Source organism: Passer domesticus, chromosome 5 (assembly GCF_036417665.1).
Source record: "Passer domesticus isolate bPasDom1 chromosome 5, bPasDom1.hap1, whole genome shotgun sequence".
Classification (NCBI taxonomy): Eukaryota; Metazoa; Chordata; class Aves; order Passeriformes; family Passeridae; genus Passer; species Passer domesticus.
The window spans coordinates 20,499,117-20,517,559 of record NC_087478.1 but is presented as its reverse complement, the minus strand read 5'-3'; the positions used below and the strand labels follow the sequence as shown (position 1 = coordinate 20,517,559).

The following is an 18,443-nucleotide window of genomic DNA, read 5'->3' as shown; positions in this document are numbered from 1 at the left end:
CCCATGATCCAATGCAGGAAATTTTGTAAATGCAGATGAGGCAAGCCATGAGGACAGGAGCCTCAGAGCTGACCTGGCTGTGAAAGAATGCCTGTGAAAAGGAAGACACGCCATTTCTGCCATTTCCTCACTTAAGAAACAAGTATTTAAGGAACTGATAGTCAGAAATGCTTATGTGCTCTGAGAAGGATCAGTTTGGGATGATTCCCAGGAGTGGCCTAGAAGACATTTCACCAGACTAACCAAGTATAGAGTCCACGTATGAAGGCTATTTTTCTTGTGTGTATGTGTAGCTGTATTTTTTAATTATCACACTCACCAATGCTCTCGAGGGCTGCCAGTGAGCTCCAGTTAAAGCAGTGAATTTTGCAGGCACCTGAAGGAAGTGTTTATGTGTACACAGTGTGGGGTCATCCCTGTTGCTTGGTCTCAGCTTACTGCTCTCTAAATCTGCAACCCATGCATGTGTTGCTGTGTTTCACAAACAAGTTGGAAGGCAACAGTGCTCGGGTTTCATGTGCTCTTAATCACTTCTGCCAAATTCCAGCCCTTTGTTTTCCTCTTCACCAAGTGTGCCCGGACTGTGGCAGGTCAGTCTCAGCTGCGGAGGCTGGGTAGGCACAAGCAAACTCTGCCCCTTTGTGAGTGGTGAGACAGGCACCAGCACCAGCCCAGAAGGTTTGTGGCTGCACAGGCAGCACCCAGACAAATACTCCTGCCTTTCATCCCAGTTTAGCATGGGTTTGGGTGTGTTACAAGCCCTTGTTAGAAGATTTATGTCATCCCATGCCAGGATTATCTTCTGTCTAGCCACGCATGAGCTAAACTTTTCATTCTCTGCTACAGTTTAAAGTGACTAAAATCAGTTTGAGATCAAATCACTCCAAACATCCCAGTAGTTGAATTTTAGGTGCAACACCAGCTGGTGCAGCCCCAGGACAATTTTGCAGCTCTAGATGTGCACTGTAGGAAAAAAAAAAAAAATCAACCAGCAAAAAGGAAGACTGTTCCAGTTTGCTTCCCTAGACCTCTCACTGCAGTTTCAGAGCTGTATTGCTTGTGCAAAGGAGATGCTGGGAACCTCTAGCTAGGAACAGAGGGAGGACACTATTGGGCAGCTTGGATTTAATTTTTCTGGATCAGTCCCTAGGCTCTTGGTGACTACAGAGCCACAGATGTTGGTAGTTGATAGGCCAGCACAGCTGAGCAGCCTGAATAACCCCACCATGCCACTGGCTCCCACTCTCGAATTCCCACTGCAAAGAACCCCACAGTCACATGGAGAACTGAGCTCACAGCTGGGTGTCAGACAATCCTGAGCCCTAATCCTGCTCTGACAGCTCCCTGTTACAAGACATGGTGTTACCTCAAGGGCACTGAGCACGTTTTGTCAGCTTCCTGTCTGTAGAGCATAACAACTCCTCCAGACTGGCCTTTGCTCCAAGAAAACATCAAACATAATTAGACTGGCTCTTAAAAATACATAGTAGATGGGGCTCCCTAAACAATGTCCATTGGGAAGTTTTATTTAGTACTTTGTCATCGTCTTAGGTGAAAAGTAAGGTCATTAATATCAGCCATGCTGGATGTGGAGGACCATTCACCCTGGATAGCTGTTATTTAACTACCTCAGAGTGGCAATGAATGGCCTTATCTGTGAGTGACTGAACAGCACATCAATACTACAGCTTGCTGTGTCTCATTCTAATGCCTAATTAAATGCAGGGTGAGCAGACCTGTTCAATGCAGAGGTCCTCAGACAGCCACCCTCAGGGCCTGCAGCTCCCTGCCCTGTCAGCCAGCTGTGATCCCACCACAGACTGATCCTGAAGCAGTCAGATTGACCCTGAAGCAACCAGACTGGTCCTGAAGCAGTCAGCTTTCCTCCCTGCAGCACCTTTCTCCTCAGCTTTATTCCTCACCAGAGATGTGGTGCTGGGAATGTGGGGATCTGCATTACCCAGGACTGCTCTCCCATCACCTGCTCTGCCTGTTGATTGTCTGATACTGTCTCATCATTGTATTGACATTAGCAGTGCCACCTGGGATAAAGTGGCAAGGGGGTGATAGATGCAGAAGTTCTTTCATCAGAGATGGGTCAATTCATCACTTCCAGGGCGGCATTTCTGGGTGTCCAGTGCTGCTGTTGTGGTGAGACTGACATGCCTGAGATGGGCCAAAGCAAAGACCTGAACTTCACTGTCATATTTCAATGAATGTTTAAACACCTGCTTTCCAAATCAGCTTCTTTCCAAGATGACAAATATTTAACCCCTCCTCCAAATGGAGCAGAGGTCTCAAAAGATTTTTAATTTGGCTATAGCTGTGTTTATAGGATATTTTCTTCTTTGAAATTCAAGGTTAATGCACCTCTTGGGCACACTCAGGGTCTCTCACTTGATTTTAAATTAAGAAGCCTGGAGAGTTCATTACTTCTGGGGCAAATAATAAAACTGCTCAGTTCTTCAACAAGCCATGAGGTGGAAAACTGCAGGGCCATCCAGTCCTCCTGCTGGGTCTGGGGGAGCTGCAATGATCCGTGAAGATTCAAATGTGTTCAACTTGTTCCAGTATTTGCCAGCAAAAGATGCAGCCTGCTGTCCTGAGGTCATGGGAGGTTTCCAGGGCCCTTTCTGGCATTTAAAAGCAAGCAGTGGGCTTGAGTAGTTATTTCTGACACAAAATACCATACTTTAAAGCAAAACATCTGGTTTAGTTGAAACCAGCTGGGGATGACCTGAAGGCAAATCAGGAGTTGCATAATTACACTTAGCCTCTAAGTGAAATTAGGGATTTAGTCTGGAAATTCTGTTGAAGCTCTCTCTGTATTCTGATCTCTTGCCTCTTACACCAGTTATATTATAATCCTTCAAAATGCAAACACTGAGCAAACCAGTGCTGGCAGAATTTCCTTCACAGTATCTGTACAGCTCTTTTGAGTGGGGCCCACACTGTGCTGCAGAGGGGAAGGCTGCATTCAAATATATGAGGAAGAAAAGAAGCTACACCCTAGCACAGTAAGGATATCTACCTTGAAGTGAGTCCAGATGATGCCATCAGGTTGTTTTGAGGGATGGAGCACCTTTCCTATGTAAGAAGGCCAAGAGAAATGGGATTGTACAGCCTGGAAAAAAGTGGCTTCGGGTGACCTAATTGCACCCTTCCAGTACCTGAAGGGCGCCTACAAGAAAGTTGGAGGGGACTTTTGTAGATGAGGTAGCGACAGAACAAGGGAAATGGCTTCAAACTGAAAGACAGCAGGTTTAGATTAGATATTAGGAATAGATTATTTACTGTGAGGGTGGTGAAACACTGACCAGGTTGCTCAGAGAATTTGTGGATGCCCCATCCTAGAAATCTTTAATGCCAGGTTGGATGGAGCTCTGAGAAACCGGGTCCAGTGCAAGGTGTCCCTGTCCATGCCAGGGGGCTGGAACTAAAGGATCTTTAAGGTCCCTTCCACCTCAGGCTCTATGACTCCATGGTTTTATTTGCCTTTCTCCCAGGTAGTGTGTGAAGGATCACCTTGCAATGGGGCAGAGGTGAGCACCATCCTGCCAGTGATCTTAAATTCTCACTTAAAGAGCTTTCTCACCAGCTTGGCCTCCATGCTGCATAGCACCAAAAAAAGCTTGACTATGGTCAGTTTTTCTTTTTTCTTTCCATATCTCTTGCAATTCCTCCAATTAACACTTTCAAAATATGGAAGAATATGCACCATCCCTTCCATTTTCTTCTGCTGACCCTTCCCTTCATTGCAGTGTTTTTCATAGAAGTGGCTTGACTTTTCCCACATTTGCTTTGGGCCGGTTTAATAACTCTCTCAGAGACAAAATCAGGGTGATTCAAATGTTATCAGCTTGGGCTCAGGGGCTCTCATCAGTGTCAATCCTTTCCTCACACGTGTCTCTGCTGAAGTCCACATTTTTATGTCAAAAGACACCCTGCAATTTTTTTCCCCCCTCTTTAATCCTCATCTGGCATTGCTCAGGTAATGGGAGATGAAAGTACCTGAGATAAGGAAAAGCCAAGCCTAACCCATGAAGACAGTCTGAATCAAATCTTCATCAAGCTGCTTTTTCCTTCCCACTGGCTCTGAACCAAAACAAAGAATAAGACATCTTTTCAGCTTATGTCTCACTAGTGATGAAGAATATTCTCTCCTGGTAGATATCACACAATCCCTCAATTGACATCCTCACCATGTTTCAGGTGAAGGGTCATAGCCTTGTGGTTGCAATATCAAGCCCCTCAAGATCTGAGCTCCCCAAAATTTGAATAAAAATTTTTTTTTTGTTTTTTGTTCTTAATCAGTAGCTAGAGCTGGACAGTTATGATTAAGCAATTGCATTGTGAACATTGTGTGCTTGACTAATCAATCTTTCAAGGGAAAGGGAAGACAGTCCCAAGCTGAATGGGCTGTTTGGACAAGAGCCACCAGGAGTGAAGTCAGCAGAACTGAGCAGTAACTGGGGGAAAGGTAATTCCAGCAGTGGGAGATCCTGACCACCAACCCATTGACCACCTACTCAAAATGAACCCAACTCAAATGGAGGGAAGAACTGTGCATGCAGATTAATTAGCATGAGAATGAGAGGTAAAACTTGGAAATAGGAGTTTCAGTACTAATTAATGAAAAAGTTATGTAATCTGTAACCAATGAATGCTGATGCCTTTGTTAAAATATATAAATAGCACAATGTTTTGATGATTGAAGAGCCAGCCTTTTATGAGTTATATCCCAGCTCCCTACTTTGCACAAACTAGAATAAAAAATAGAAATACCTCATCTCACTGTGAATTGATGCTGTGCACCCGACAACAAGCCTGTGTTTGTGTCAACAGCTGTAAATATGATAAACATAAATGAGAGACTTCCTTGGTATATAAATATAAATCTGAAACTTCCACTGTGAATCTAAATAAATGTTCTTCAGCATTAATTTCTCAAAAGCAAAAAAAAAAAAAATCACAAAGCATTTTTAAAATAGATTTGCTTATGTTCTGTATTCTAGAAAGCATTTACACAATCACCTGCACCACATATAAATATATAATTGTATCTTGGAGGACAAAATGTTTTGCCAGATTGCAAAAACCAGCAAAACTGTAGCAGGAACTTGTGGAACTCTTGGTATAACCTCATACACACTGATATCCTTCTGTGTGATGGGGCACTGCTTCAGATAGCCTAGCAAATCCCTTCTGAACTCTGTAACTCCAGTCTTTGTTTTGCCCTGTGCATTCTGCCATAGCCTCGTGTGCCACAGCAGAGAGAAGAGGGCTTTTTACATACTGTGCAGATTGCTTCAGGTGCTCCCATCTGCAGTGTTAGCTTGTCTCTTGTGGATCAGCTATGTGCTTCTCTGAGCTAGCATACACTTCAGAGGAGAAACAGTGATGAAATGCACAGACAACTTCATGGCATGAGTCCCCAGCAGGTAGCTATGGCACAGAAGAGCTGCTCAGTGGTCATTATGAAACTAATCCTACAGGGACTCTCTCTCTGCAGACTAATAATTCTATCCCTGTGTTTCAAGTACCACACCAATTAAACACATGTTCTTCTCTGGGACTGAGACTGTTGCTAGGGAAATACAACTGTACCTGTGCACTTGCTGCTGCAGAGCTCCCATCCTGGCTGTTTCCATGACATCCCAACAGCACATGCATGCACAGGACAACCAATATTTAAACCAAGTGAAAAAATTTGGTGTAAGTACCTCTATGAGCTTCTGCTCAGCAAGACCCTAAGAAATTGAGCAGGGCAGAAATATTTTGCCAGTTTCACCCAAATTAGCAACACAAAGGACAAAGGTTTTGTTTCTTTTTTCCTTCTTTAATGCAACAATATAGCACCCGTCTTCATTGTAGTAAAACAGGAGGTCAGATTTTAAGAGCTGCGCTTGCCCTTGTGTTTCTTAGAAGCCTTCTGTCTCCATGTTGACAGTGCAGCTGTTTACTGAAAATTATGCAGAAAGATTAATAAAATCTTAGCTGGAATCTAAAAACGTATGGCAAGTCCAAACGTTTTTTTTAAGTAAGCATGGATCATGTTTTTCAGAAGCAATAGCTGACACAGTTTTACCTTATGGCTGTAGTAGTTATCAAGTGCAAATTGTAAAAAAAATTAGTAGAGAAAAGTAAATCAATCTGACTTCAGCCACATCCTGTCACAATTTCTCCTAATGTTCCATGATGATCCAAGAGGCTGGGGAATATAGTGTGACTACCATCCAGCAGCAAAAATATTATCACACACTTCAAAGCTACTGGCTGCCTTTCCTCTAACAAAGTCAGAGCTCTAACGTGCACCCTGATGAAAACAGGATGGCCCCTTTCAAAGTGAGATGACAGACGAGGCAGTAAGACGAAACCAGCAGAAGCCAGCACACGCAGAGCTGCAGTAAATCTAAGCCATAAACAGAATGCCTCCTGCACTTCAAATCCTCCAAGGACCCTGCACTTTGTGAAAGCAAGGCAGCAGCACCGCTGCACCTTTGACCTTGCAGACCTCTGGGCAGTCAGAGAAGCAGCGATTCTGGTATTTTAAAAGGACTCACACCCATGAAACTGTTTCTTTTCACACGTTTGGGGAGGGCTGTGCAGCTGTGGGTGGGCAGGGGAGGCAGCCTGGTGCAGCCCCGGGCGCAGCCATTCGATAGGGCTGCCACACGCTGCTGCAGGACTCCCTGTCCGGGATCAGTTAAGCTTCTGACACCGTCACTCACAGGGAAGTGCTCCTGATGGGAGCTGTGCTGCAAACCTGGCTTGTAAACCAGGGGATTAGCAACTAGTCTGTAGGTCCCAAACCTCATGTCTTTCACATGGTGTATTAAAACATTTTTAGTTTATTAAAACTAAATCCATGGGGAACTGCATGTTGTGGCTGGACTTCCAAAATATTAAATGAAAAATCAGTTTGATGTAACATTAGAGAATGACCCAATATTTGCACACACAAGTAATCAAACTGCTCAGATTAACTGCTCTACAGACATGATTCATGTTGTTTTGGTTTTCATTTTGAGAGCTTAAAAATGGCTACTGATTCTGAAAACTAGACCTTACAGAAATGAAGAAGTCTTACTTAATGTTCTGAGAACTGAGATAACTAAATTTGAACAAGGAAAACCGCATTTAAAAATATTTTAAGTGTCACATGTCTGGACTGCAGTACATGTCTGGACTAGATGTATTTATATGCATTGTGCTATTAGCACCATTAGACAAATGAGCAACTGAGGCACAGGGCAAAACAGATTTGATTTCAGTGAAAACACCTGCATCTAAGAGCCTGAAGTGCAAGATGGCACCTGCTCAGTGTCTACACGCTGGTTACAGGAGGTGGAGATGAGCAAGGGTCAGAAGAGTGACTGAGTTGGACAAATGCAGGATTCCACTTTGTGCTGCATCCCTGATTGCTCAGTTACACATCACATACTTCTGAGAGAGCACAGCTACCCCTCCTGCAGGCTGGGCTGTGGGCCTGGTGCAGGGACATGACCCCACGCTGTTCTACTTTCTGCACACACCACTGACATACCCTGTGCACACAATCTGCCCTGATGGCCTGGGGACTCTTTGAAGTCACCTTCAGAAGAGCACCAACAGAGAGCCTGCTTGAGGTTAGACAAGATACTTCTATCACACACAGCAGCAGCTCCATTCAGGGCTCTGTCCTCCTGCTAACAACCTGAATTTGTTTTATGGCAAAGAATGGACAAGACAGCAAATGTACAGACAGCTTGACTTTTCTCTGTCTTTCAGAAGGCAGAGTTCTATCTTGGTAGAGAAGGAGTATTTGAAGAATGGGCCAAAGGCTAAGAGGCTTAGTGCTCAAAATGGCTTGGGGAAGGACAGAAGGATGCATATAACCTAGTTTTGGTGGAAAGTCAGGAACTACAAAGATCTGTAATAATTTCATACCATAATGATTACATATTGCATCACTCTTCTGGAGGATTTTAGGATCAACAGAAAGGCTGTCCTGACTGACCACACAAGGGATGGAACTAACAACTTGATCTACCACAGCATTTGACTTCTGTCAGGAGGTTGAAATTACAGCCTTTCAGAAAACAAAGATGCCTCGTGTCTACAAGTAACACTGTGACAATTCACTTCTGCTTGGCAGAATACACAGGTCTCACCAAATCCTCCCCACTGCAGCATAGCTGAAGTTAACTCAGGTAAAACCTGTCATCCAGGGCACAAAGTACAAGGAATCTGCTCTGAGCTCATTCCCTATCCAGGTATCATCTCTAGACTGGTCAGGCAGCTTGTCTAAGGATCCTACATATAAAATGTTGGAATGATGATCATTAGCCTGATGGATTGCTGCCCAAGGTGTGCATGGTTTCCTGAGGTTCACAGCCAGGAGAGTGAGCACACACAGTGAACCAGGCAATGTGTCCACTACCAAAGAAAGACTGTAGTATTTTTTTTGTTTTCTATGCCAGCTGTGATCTATGTTGGGTTGGTTCCTGGAAGAACGATCCTTGGATTACATCTATCCTTCAATCAGCCACCCACCTCTCACAGTGCTCTTGAGAGCAACCAGCATGGTGTTTTCCCAGCTGGTCATTTAGGATCTCTGTTGTTCTTCACCTTGATACATAGGCAAGACATTATTTTCCCAAAGAGGAATCCACATCAGGACAACTTCCGTTTCTTGAAATGTGCTGAACAACAGCTGTGTGCTGTAAGCTGCTGAAGGTATGTGTGCTAACTGTATTTCTACCAGGAGGTTTAGGGGCGTTGTTAGTGAAGACAAGAACGGTCCAGTAGTAAGGGCCGAGATGTGATAACATCTGAGTTATCCAGGACATTAATGCAGGAAGAGTCAGAAGAGTATCCCAGCTCCTGTAAGGCAAGCATAGAAGATACTACAGTACAAGAGATCCTTTAACATTACAAAATGATTTCATACTGCTTTTCTTCTAAAAACTGCAGGCCTGAGCACTGTGAACACAAATGAGAGCAGAGAGGTTTGCTTTCCAAAAACTCCTACACTTCTTGCCTAACACAGCAGGTGAGCTTCAGTAACATATTCTCTAGGGATTAGACACCAGTAGCTACTACTGGTGAAAAAGACTACTAATAACTAGCAGATTTCTGCTTTAACCATGGCCTTTCATATTCATACACAGGAGTTGAACCATAGAAAAACACATTTTATGTTAATTGGGTGTCGTCTGCTTTTTCCATTTCATTTTGAACTTAAAAATAAAGCCAGATTCTCTGCTGGCAGTTGGAGAGTAATTCTGAGTGACTATATTCTGAGGATTATTTCTGCTCCTGATTATTAAATAAGCACTGCTTTGGTCCAAAGGACTACTACTTTGTAGGATGATCCAGAAAAGAAAGAGAACAGAAAATGTGCAAGCTTCTCAACAGTTTGTCAGTCCATGCTCCTTGAATCCCAAGCATCTGGGAATGACCTATCTACCAATAAAGTACTCTAAATCCAGCTCAGATGCTCCAGCAGTTCCCTGGTTTTTGGCATCAACATCCAGAAGAGCCAATTCCCAATTCTGTGTTCCTGCCAATGTAATTTAAGCAAATACTTTGTGTCTGATATATGATACAACCATTATCCTATTTCTTAAGCTTTAAACATCAGATTTCATTGTGTTCCCAAAGTGGTACATACAAAAATATAATAGCTGGTAATGGCTGTTTTTTAAGAAGAAAAAAAAAAAAACCCAACAGCTGGCAATGGCTATTTTTCAAGCAAAACTTGCACTTCCTCATCTAGTCCTTATGTAATAAATTTCGAATTCATACCGCACAAGTAACCAAACTCAAGATGATTAAGCTTCAGGGAGGAAAAAGCACACACATGAAGTAATGGCTCAAGAATTTCGCTCCAGAGAAACTCCAAAAACCCTTCAGAGCACAAGGAAAAAGGCCTTAAAGTATATTTGTTGATAACAGATTTAAGGAAAAAACCCAACCCCACAATAAATGTAACATATAAAACTTCTTAATTTCAGGCACTGTTTATATAAATGGGTAAGTCCTGCAGTTATTACTTCAAAGTATGTCAGAGAAGAATTTGAGTAACTGATAAATTACTAGCCTAATTCCTTTTAGCAGGTTACACCAGCAAATACTGTAAAATTCAGCATAAAACACAAATTGTGAGAAAAACTTGCCACTAATTATATTTGGGCAATGATTCTATTCCTCAACATGTATCTGAATAGTTTCCAAACCTGCGATTTCAAACAACCAATGTTTTATTTTTTTCCAAGCACAATATAGCAGACAAGCCATAGTAATTTGGCAATTAAAAAAAAAACAAAAAACAAAAAAACAAAACCAAAGGCTCCTTCACAACGGGATAAACATCCTCAAACTTTCAAAGACTGTCTTAGACTTGTCAGGCTAGAGTCACTGACAAGGGAGTTAAAACAGTATTAAACCTCCCCAGATCACATTCTAGTTTTTACTACCCCATCCTTTCCATCTTCTCACTCAAGAAAATTCCAGGCAGGAAACAAATACATAGCAACAGGAGTCCTTACTGCAGTGCTAGAGGATAACACTGGTCTTTTGAGAGACAAAGGCTGAGTATTGTCTAAGCTTCCCTAAACCATTTTCACTTTTCTATAAATAAAGCTGCTTATCACTGTACTTAAGCTTCAGGAACTTTAATTAGACCAAGAATTCCTCTAATGATTAGATAAAGGCTGTTGCAGTGGACTGCTAACAGTCTTAAAAGCAATAGGTTTTTTCCTCCCTTTTCCTCCTTACAAGAATCTTACTTGGGAAAGTAACCACTGTCAAATAAAAAAAAAGGCTTATTTCAAAAACATATTTTAACATTCTGCTTATGAAGTGGAAATGATTATATACCTCAGCTCATCCTGCAATTAAAAATTTCAACTCTGCCCCGCGCTTAATGCTGAGAAATCAGCTAAGCACTAAACCCCAAAACAAAGTGTACACCAGGTAACAGTTTGAAATGCTGCACTCTTCAGATGCTTTAGGAGAGAGAAGCAAACTTCTGAAGTATCCTGAACTCAAACTCTATAACATGCAGGACAAAGATTTACATCTGTATAACCCAGGTTAAGTTAGAGCATCCACTGACAAGAGTTAATTATTTAGAACTTCTTCTAGAATGTTTATTAATGATCCCATGTTTGTTTGACCTTGAAATGTTGCTGGTTTATTGCACTTGCCTGCAGCAGTAGCTGTTTCCAAGGAGGCTGCTTAGCAGCAGTGAGATGTGCCAGGAGGACGGGGTGTCACATTCTTACTCATTGTGTTTACTCAACAGCACAATCCAACTTTCCACAGACATGAAACTACTGCGATTTGACAGTGGCTATTTACTGCTTTGTGAACTTGGCCAGGTGGCCAAAGTCACTTTTAAAGTGTGTAATCAACCTACAGATCTATTTTAAAACCTGTGCCGCAATCAGCACTTAAAAACCACACAGTTTTACACTAGTTGAGTCAAATTAATTTTATTATGCTTCATGATGAATTGCCACCAGTGCAACATCCTATTCACTGTACATTTCAAAAATTCACATACTAAAAATTTCAGTTTGATAAATGGAAAACTGAATGATTGAGAAGTTCTTACGAATTTCATACGTACAAGTGGCTAGCTGATATTGTCTATGCACATAGAGTGTTGAGATACAAAAGCCTCATGCTAGTTTGTTAATTGCTAAGGCTATCTGGACAGTCAATTAACCAGAATATATAAGAGGCCTTCATTACAATGTTTAGCAACAATGCACCAGTATCATGAAATGCTGTCTTCTGCTCGGAGCCAAAGTGGCAGAGTGCTGAAGCATGCAGCTATGACTAACTTAACTGACATCACAGCCTGTATGTCTGAAATTTATCATGAACAAACACTACTTGAAAGTAAATATTAACCCGGACACCACAGGTGTGCGTGTACTTTTTATATGAAGAAATAGAAAACCCAAAACCTTTCTTTGGCCAGTATCTACAAATCAAAATTTTATTCAATATTGCAACTTCAGAGCTCCCCAAATCCAGAACAGAAATTTGATTAATGAACTGTGATGCTTAATTATTAACTATATTACAGAAATTCCAATTCTGGGAACATAACAGCTAAACATATCTAGTAAGTAGCATGTTAGGAAAACCTCTAGGCCTCATCTGCTTAATTTTAAAATGCCCTATATGCAATAAAAATAAGAGTGCAGTGCCAGAAGTTATATGAAAGCCATACAAATATTTTCCTTATACACAAGTTGCTAACTCCACTGCCATTTAGCTACACCAGGCTGCACTTGCACTTGATCCAAAGCTCAAGCCATTACAGCAGCAAAGCTAGCAGGAAGTGTTTCCAGCAGCAGAGGCCAATGAGAAAGTTACTGCAAGAAAGTGAGACCACTTGGCAATTTTTTTTTCTCAAGTTATGTGCTTAAATTACTCTTGGAAGGAAGTTAGCGTCCTCTGAATAATTTAACTACAACCTTACCTCTCCCACTACTTTTCAGCAACTTTCTTTTCTCCTCCTACAACTAAATTAATTTGCTAAAGACTAGGTTATAACTGGGTTAGAAATCCAAGCCATATCATGCAGGTCCAGCCTGTCAAGATCAGGTCAACACTGGGTTTCAGTCAATACTTCTCCGATAACTTAAATTTCGTTTGATACCCTGACTACAGTCAAAGACCCAGGACACTATGTATTAACTACACTCCAAATGTAACTGACTTTAATAAACATTCTGTGTCCAATAATGTGGTTTTCAAAAAGATTTTCTACCTGAAAATTACAGTAAGTACAGTAATTAATGCTGCAGATATTACATACCCACTTAGCATAGATTAGTATTTCATAATAGGCAGATGTTCCAATGTTTACTGCACTACAAAGTACAATGTATATAAATGTGCAAGCTGTGAAATGAAAATCCCATTTTCTGTCCACTTATTCCAATACTGTTCTTGTGAATCAGGTTCTTGATCTTCATCACAACCCTTGGTCTTAAAGCCAACATATGAAGACAAAATACTGCCATAAAGTTCAGTACTTATCCATAGTGTATTATTCTGAGTTAATGACTTTCCAACCTACAGGATGTAGGATTGGTGTTTCAGCATCTGCTGTGTACCATAAAGCAAAGACTGCAAAGTAATACCACTTGTGTTTATTAGTACACCAATGTCCTACAAATTTTAAAAAGGTAATTAAATGCTATTGAAGCAAGCCTTAAATGCAGCCCTTCAGCCTAAAAACCACAAAAAATTGATTTTAAAAATAGACCAAGCTGTAGCGATTGCCAGCCTCCAGTACAGCCCCTAGTAATTTAGACATCTTCATTCTGAAAGCAAGAGCAGGGAAGAAAAAAAAAACAAAAAAACAAAAAACCAACCAACCAACCAACAAAACCCAACCCCCAAAAACCCCCCAAGAAACCCTCCCTAAAACCCCAAACCAAAACAAACCAACCATAAGTTGAACTTGTTTGCATTAAAGTTGCATTTACCACTATGACAATACAGAACCACCCTGTTTAACTTCAGAGGTCCCCATTGAAGAATTTAATTACTACTGCCCTTCAATAGCAGTCAGTACTATAGTTAGGGCAAGGTGATTTTCACAACTAGCTGTGCATTTCTGCAGTGCCTTTGTGTTATGTAAAGCATACTGCTAAGATCTGAACTGCAATGTTTTGATGTATTTGAAACCATGCAATAGGATAAACCAGCCTCAACATTCATATAGCATTTAATTTGAAATCAAGGGGCTAAATAAACTAAGAGCTGCATCACTTAAAGAACATAGTGCTATACTAGGCTTTAATAAGAAAATTTAGATACAGAAAAAGTAGGGTATGAAAATAGTGTTTTCCTTCTTGCATTATAACTAAATTACATTAAGGTTTTTGTCAGTCTCACATATTACATTTAAACTCCCTTATTGATGGAATGGAAAGTATTCACATGTACATTATCATCCAGGTGTAAACTTGCACACATTAACAGGGAGTAGCTTTGTAGAGGATTATGACAAACCTTTACAGATTAAATGAGGTATTGCACAGATTAATAAAAAAGCAAAAGGCAACAAAAATATACAGCAAATTGGTAGAACATTTACATGATAATTTTACAGAATCCATAGACAGAAAGCAGTGTTTAGTATATCATTCACCTTAAAAAATATATATATAATAATATATGATCAATCATCCCATTCATCATCATCCTCAAAGTCTTCTTCATCATCTTCATCCTCATCTTCATCTGTAAGATAGGAAAAGCAAGTCACTTGCATGCACAGATTTAACATGACAAAAGTATTACTGATTTCTATCACAATTTTCTGAAAAGAGAACAATCAGTTCAAAGTCATCATGACAATACATTTAGTAATACTCTATTTTAAGATTGCTAGACATGACATCCAGTTCAGATAGTTACTAGCTGGAAGTTAAATCTAATTTGTTGCTTTACTCACTCTTCACAAAGGAAAAACTTGTTTTGTTCTAGAGAAAAAGAATCAGAAGTTCTCGTTTACCAGTTACTATTTACTACTGTTTCTTAAAGAATGTGCAAGTTGCCAGCTTGCTGAAGACTGGGTGTTAAATTTCAGGAACAGATTAATTTCTGGAATGTAAGAACTGCTTCCCCAGGTTTGTTACCTAATGGTATTTGTTTACTTTACAAGCAAAAAAGGTCTGGTGAACTAAAGACCATTGTGGATACTGGAATATTCAAAGATGTGTAATGAACATCAACTTCAAAGTCAATGCTTGTTGACTTTATTCAGCCTTCCACATTTTTAATATGCATCATACTTTAAAAATGTACCCTGATAAAATTAAACTATTTATTTGTTGGACAAGAGCATTTCCTTCCCATAGGAAAAAACTGTAAGGGAGCATTTAGCTCCCTTCTGGTATTTAATTTATGTTAAGTACCAAAACTGGCAATTACCACATAGGGCAGCATATCAACAAACCATACTGCACTTGGTCAGATGCTCTGCAGACTGCATGTCCAGTTCTGGTATCAAGGCAAACTTCAGAAACGTAACAAAGCCTATGCAGAACATATGTACCCAAACAGCTGCATTGCAGCTACTGAACTACATTTATTACAAGCTGGTATTTGAGAAATGCAAATCCCTCTTGCAGCCCTAATTTTTCCCAGCACTTAAGCATGGGAAATTGATTCAGTCGTGGTAGAAGCCTGGTCAAGTAACGCTGCTTCTTAGCCAGGAGGTGGCAGCCAAAGCCCACCAGAACTGACAGCACAGGAGCTGAATAATGGCAAAAGATTTAGCATCAACAAACAGAAAGCATCAAAAACTTTCTCCCAAAATATTTAAGTGGTCACTTATTTGATCAAACAGCTAGTAAACAAAAGCAAGTCAGTTGCAACCACAACAAAAATTTTTTTCTAAGGATATTAACCTTGCTTAGTAACTTAGTTGAGGATTACTGAGAATTGCTAAACCCCAGTAATTCTAAGCAGCATGAAGGCACTATTCAGCCCATCACCAGGGCACTGCCAAGAGCAGTCTGCCCTGCACTATTTGCTGGAATCCACTCTTTTCTCCAGCGGCATTTTATGATACATAGAAGTGTTAAGTCTTGAAAACTTGACACTGTGAGGTCAGAAAAATTCTATCAGACGTACCTGAAGAATGAATGGCTTTGCTCCTTTTCTGCATAACTTCCATTAACGCACCCACAATCCCTGAGGTGGGTGCAGGTGTAGGTGGTGCACTCTCCTGACCATCAGATACCTTGGAAAAAGGGTTACAATAGAAATATGCAATTAGCAAAACAGAACCTCTCTATTTTAAGACAAACTTCCTTGTACGATTAATGAGTTTATATTCCACCAGAAGAAATTGTGGAACAGCTTGTTCCTTTAGCTCAAACTGTTAAATCTTTAGTAAAAAAAGTCAACTTTTTACCATATAACAGAACTGTAGTTAGCAATACCCAAGTTTAAATACTTGAGCTCTGATGAAGTTAGCATTCATCTAAAAGAAAGCTTCCTAATATGGTTGTACATGCATGACTTGTGTGGCTGCATAACCATTATTTATTTTATCTTTGGAATATACCACAAAATATTTTTGTTTGGGTTTGTAAAATGAGTCTGCTTTGGGCTGATAATCCTTTCTGAAGTAATTAACTTTGATAATGCCTACCTCTAATGGGAAATAAATATGAACACACCCCTACACTTTTTACAGCAAAGCCTCGAGTGCAGAGGAGTAGCAAAAAAAAAAGTATCAACAGGCAAAATAGTTTTTAAGAAATTATTTTTAAGATAATCAGTGGCTACAGTAAGAAACAGTAATAGCCTGTTCTGCAGCAGGGACAGCTGCGACATCTCTTATGGGCAGCACTTGTCAAAACACAGGCAGAGACCTCCTTACAAGCCTCAATATTTGCAGAAGATGAAAATAAAAACAAATTAATAAATCTAGTGTTTGCCTTCCACTACCGTTACTAAACTCATCCCCTGCAGTTTAGATTATTTAACTGAATAGTCAGGAAAGCAGCAACCTTTCATAATCCTTGCAAAAGTTCTGTACAGCCATGATCATTGTAGGATGTACAGATTTTACTCAGAAGAATTGAGTTTGAAAGGGTAATTTCATGCACCAAAACTCATTGGTAGCAAACGTGTGTTCTTTGCATTTTCTTAGTGCTACTGTTTAGTCATTGCTTCAGAAACTTTACTAAAACTTACAATTCAGCCCCCAAAGCAGAGCCACATTTCACTGTTGACACTGCATTTGCAAGTCCCAAGCGCATCTGGATGAGAAGCAGCTTTTACTCACAGATTTCAACTGTATACCCTGTCGTATCTGGTCCAGCAGTGCATCTCTTCCTGAGCAGGACACTGGTCGACTGTTCTGTTCTACCTTCTTTAACTGAGCTCCTTCTCTGATTTGATCCAAGAGCGCTGCTTTGTTTCCCGCAGGAACTGGAAGCTGGTGATCAACCTCAGAAGGAAGGCCTGGCGGTGGAGGAGGACCAGGAGGGGGTGGAGGAGGCGGAGGGGGCGGAGGAACAGATGACCCGCTGGCTGGGGGCGGTGGGGGCGGAGGAGGGCCGGACGGTGCAGACGAGGAATGCACTGGCGGTGGTGGAGGGTACATCCGGTTGGGCGGAGGCGGGGGCACTGCTGCACCAGGTCTAGATGGAGGTGGGGGTGGAGGTGCTGCTGTGGGAGCCCTTGAAGGAGGTGGAGGTGGTGCCCCTCGGCCCCTAGCAGGGGGAGGAGGAGGGCCCGAGCTATGGGGAGGGGGAGGTGGAGGTGGAGGGGGTCCTCCTCTGCACGGTGGTGGCGGAGGTGGAGCTGAAATGAAACGAAACAACTCTGAATTGCCTGCTACTCAATACCTGTAAGTCTTTCAGAGACCAGCAGGAAAAGAAGGCTGTGCCTTGCCTTTTGCAAGGATCTCTGTGCCTGTACAAATTTTACCAATTCTGGATTAACACAGATACAGCTGAATATAAGCTATGCCTATAGGGCAAACCAAGTGAAACATAGCCTATGTCAGTTGTGTCTTTTTTAAGAGTCAACCACTACAGGAAGCAGGTGCAAGACTTAGAACGAGTGATTAAAGTTCAGAAGAATCCTGTAAAATTTTGTTGAGCTAGCACAGAACAAAAGAGAAAAACTTTTGAGAAAATACACTTACAGTGAAATACAGAATTTCCACTATCTAATGTATCCATTATTTTATTAAGTAAATACAAAATCAAGCATTTTTTAAAGCAGTATCTTCTAGTAACAACTCCCCTCCCCACTAATGCATTATAATGCAGCATAAACTGACCCTTAGTCTCTTTTACTGAAAATTACTTCCAAGAGTATCTTTATGGCAGGGGCTGTCAAAAGGAAACATCCTGTGTGTAGCCCTAGAGTTCATTTATCTGTGAAGTGGCCTTGAAATGTACTTGCTCTGCTAATGGCATTTTAAGTAGCACTGTTTCATTTCCTCTTCCACTAAGCATCTAATGGCTCATGGTACTTTAGGTTGTGTGGTTGCTACACATAACTACTTAATAATCCAGGTGTCATTATATAACTAAGAAAATTCATGTTTGATTTCACATGCCTTTATAACAAAAAGCGTATTACACTTAAGAAGATACTTCTTTACCTCTTCTACGGGCAAAGAAAGCAGGCTGGCTGCACTGGCACAGAGAAGGGAACATCCATAAAAAAGGGATTTTGGGGAAGCAGGAGTCACTAGTATCTCAATGCCTCCTTCCCTGCTCATCTTTAGAAAAAGATATGTTCTTAAATTCCACGAGATGCTGGGGTTTTTTCCTACCCCTTCACAAAGGCAACACAGAGAGAACTGCATCTGAAATGCCATGTATTTTCCAGGAGACACACTGCAAACATTCTCGATTTTAAGAACTGCCATTTCTGGCCGATGTGGCTGTAGTTCC

General features: G+C 41.0%; 1 protein-coding gene across 4 annotated transcripts in view; it reads right to left on the bottom strand.

Moving 5' to 3' along the window:
- Positions 1 to 5,818: 5,818 nt before the first annotated feature.
- The window catches only part of WASL (WASP like actin nucleation promoting factor), a 55,597-nt gene continuing 42,972 nt past the window's right edge, over positions 5,819 to 18,443 (bottom strand). For 2 of the 4 annotated variants that reach the window (XM_064422237.1, XM_064422240.1), the window contains exons 9-11: positions 16,817 to 17,337; positions 15,655 to 15,763; positions 11,465 to 14,256 (exon numbers count right to left, since the gene is read on the bottom strand). In XM_064422237.1, coding sequence (XP_064278307.1) covers positions 14,195 to 14,256; positions 15,655 to 15,763; positions 16,817 to 17,337 — 692 coding nt within the window. In that variant the 3' untranslated portion in view covers positions 11,465 to 14,194. Of the gene's footprint in view, positions 8,866 to 11,464; positions 14,257 to 15,654; positions 15,764 to 16,816; positions 17,338 to 18,443 lie in introns of those variants that run through there. The other 2 variants (XR_010363540.1, XM_064422238.1) reach the window with 2 other exon arrangements.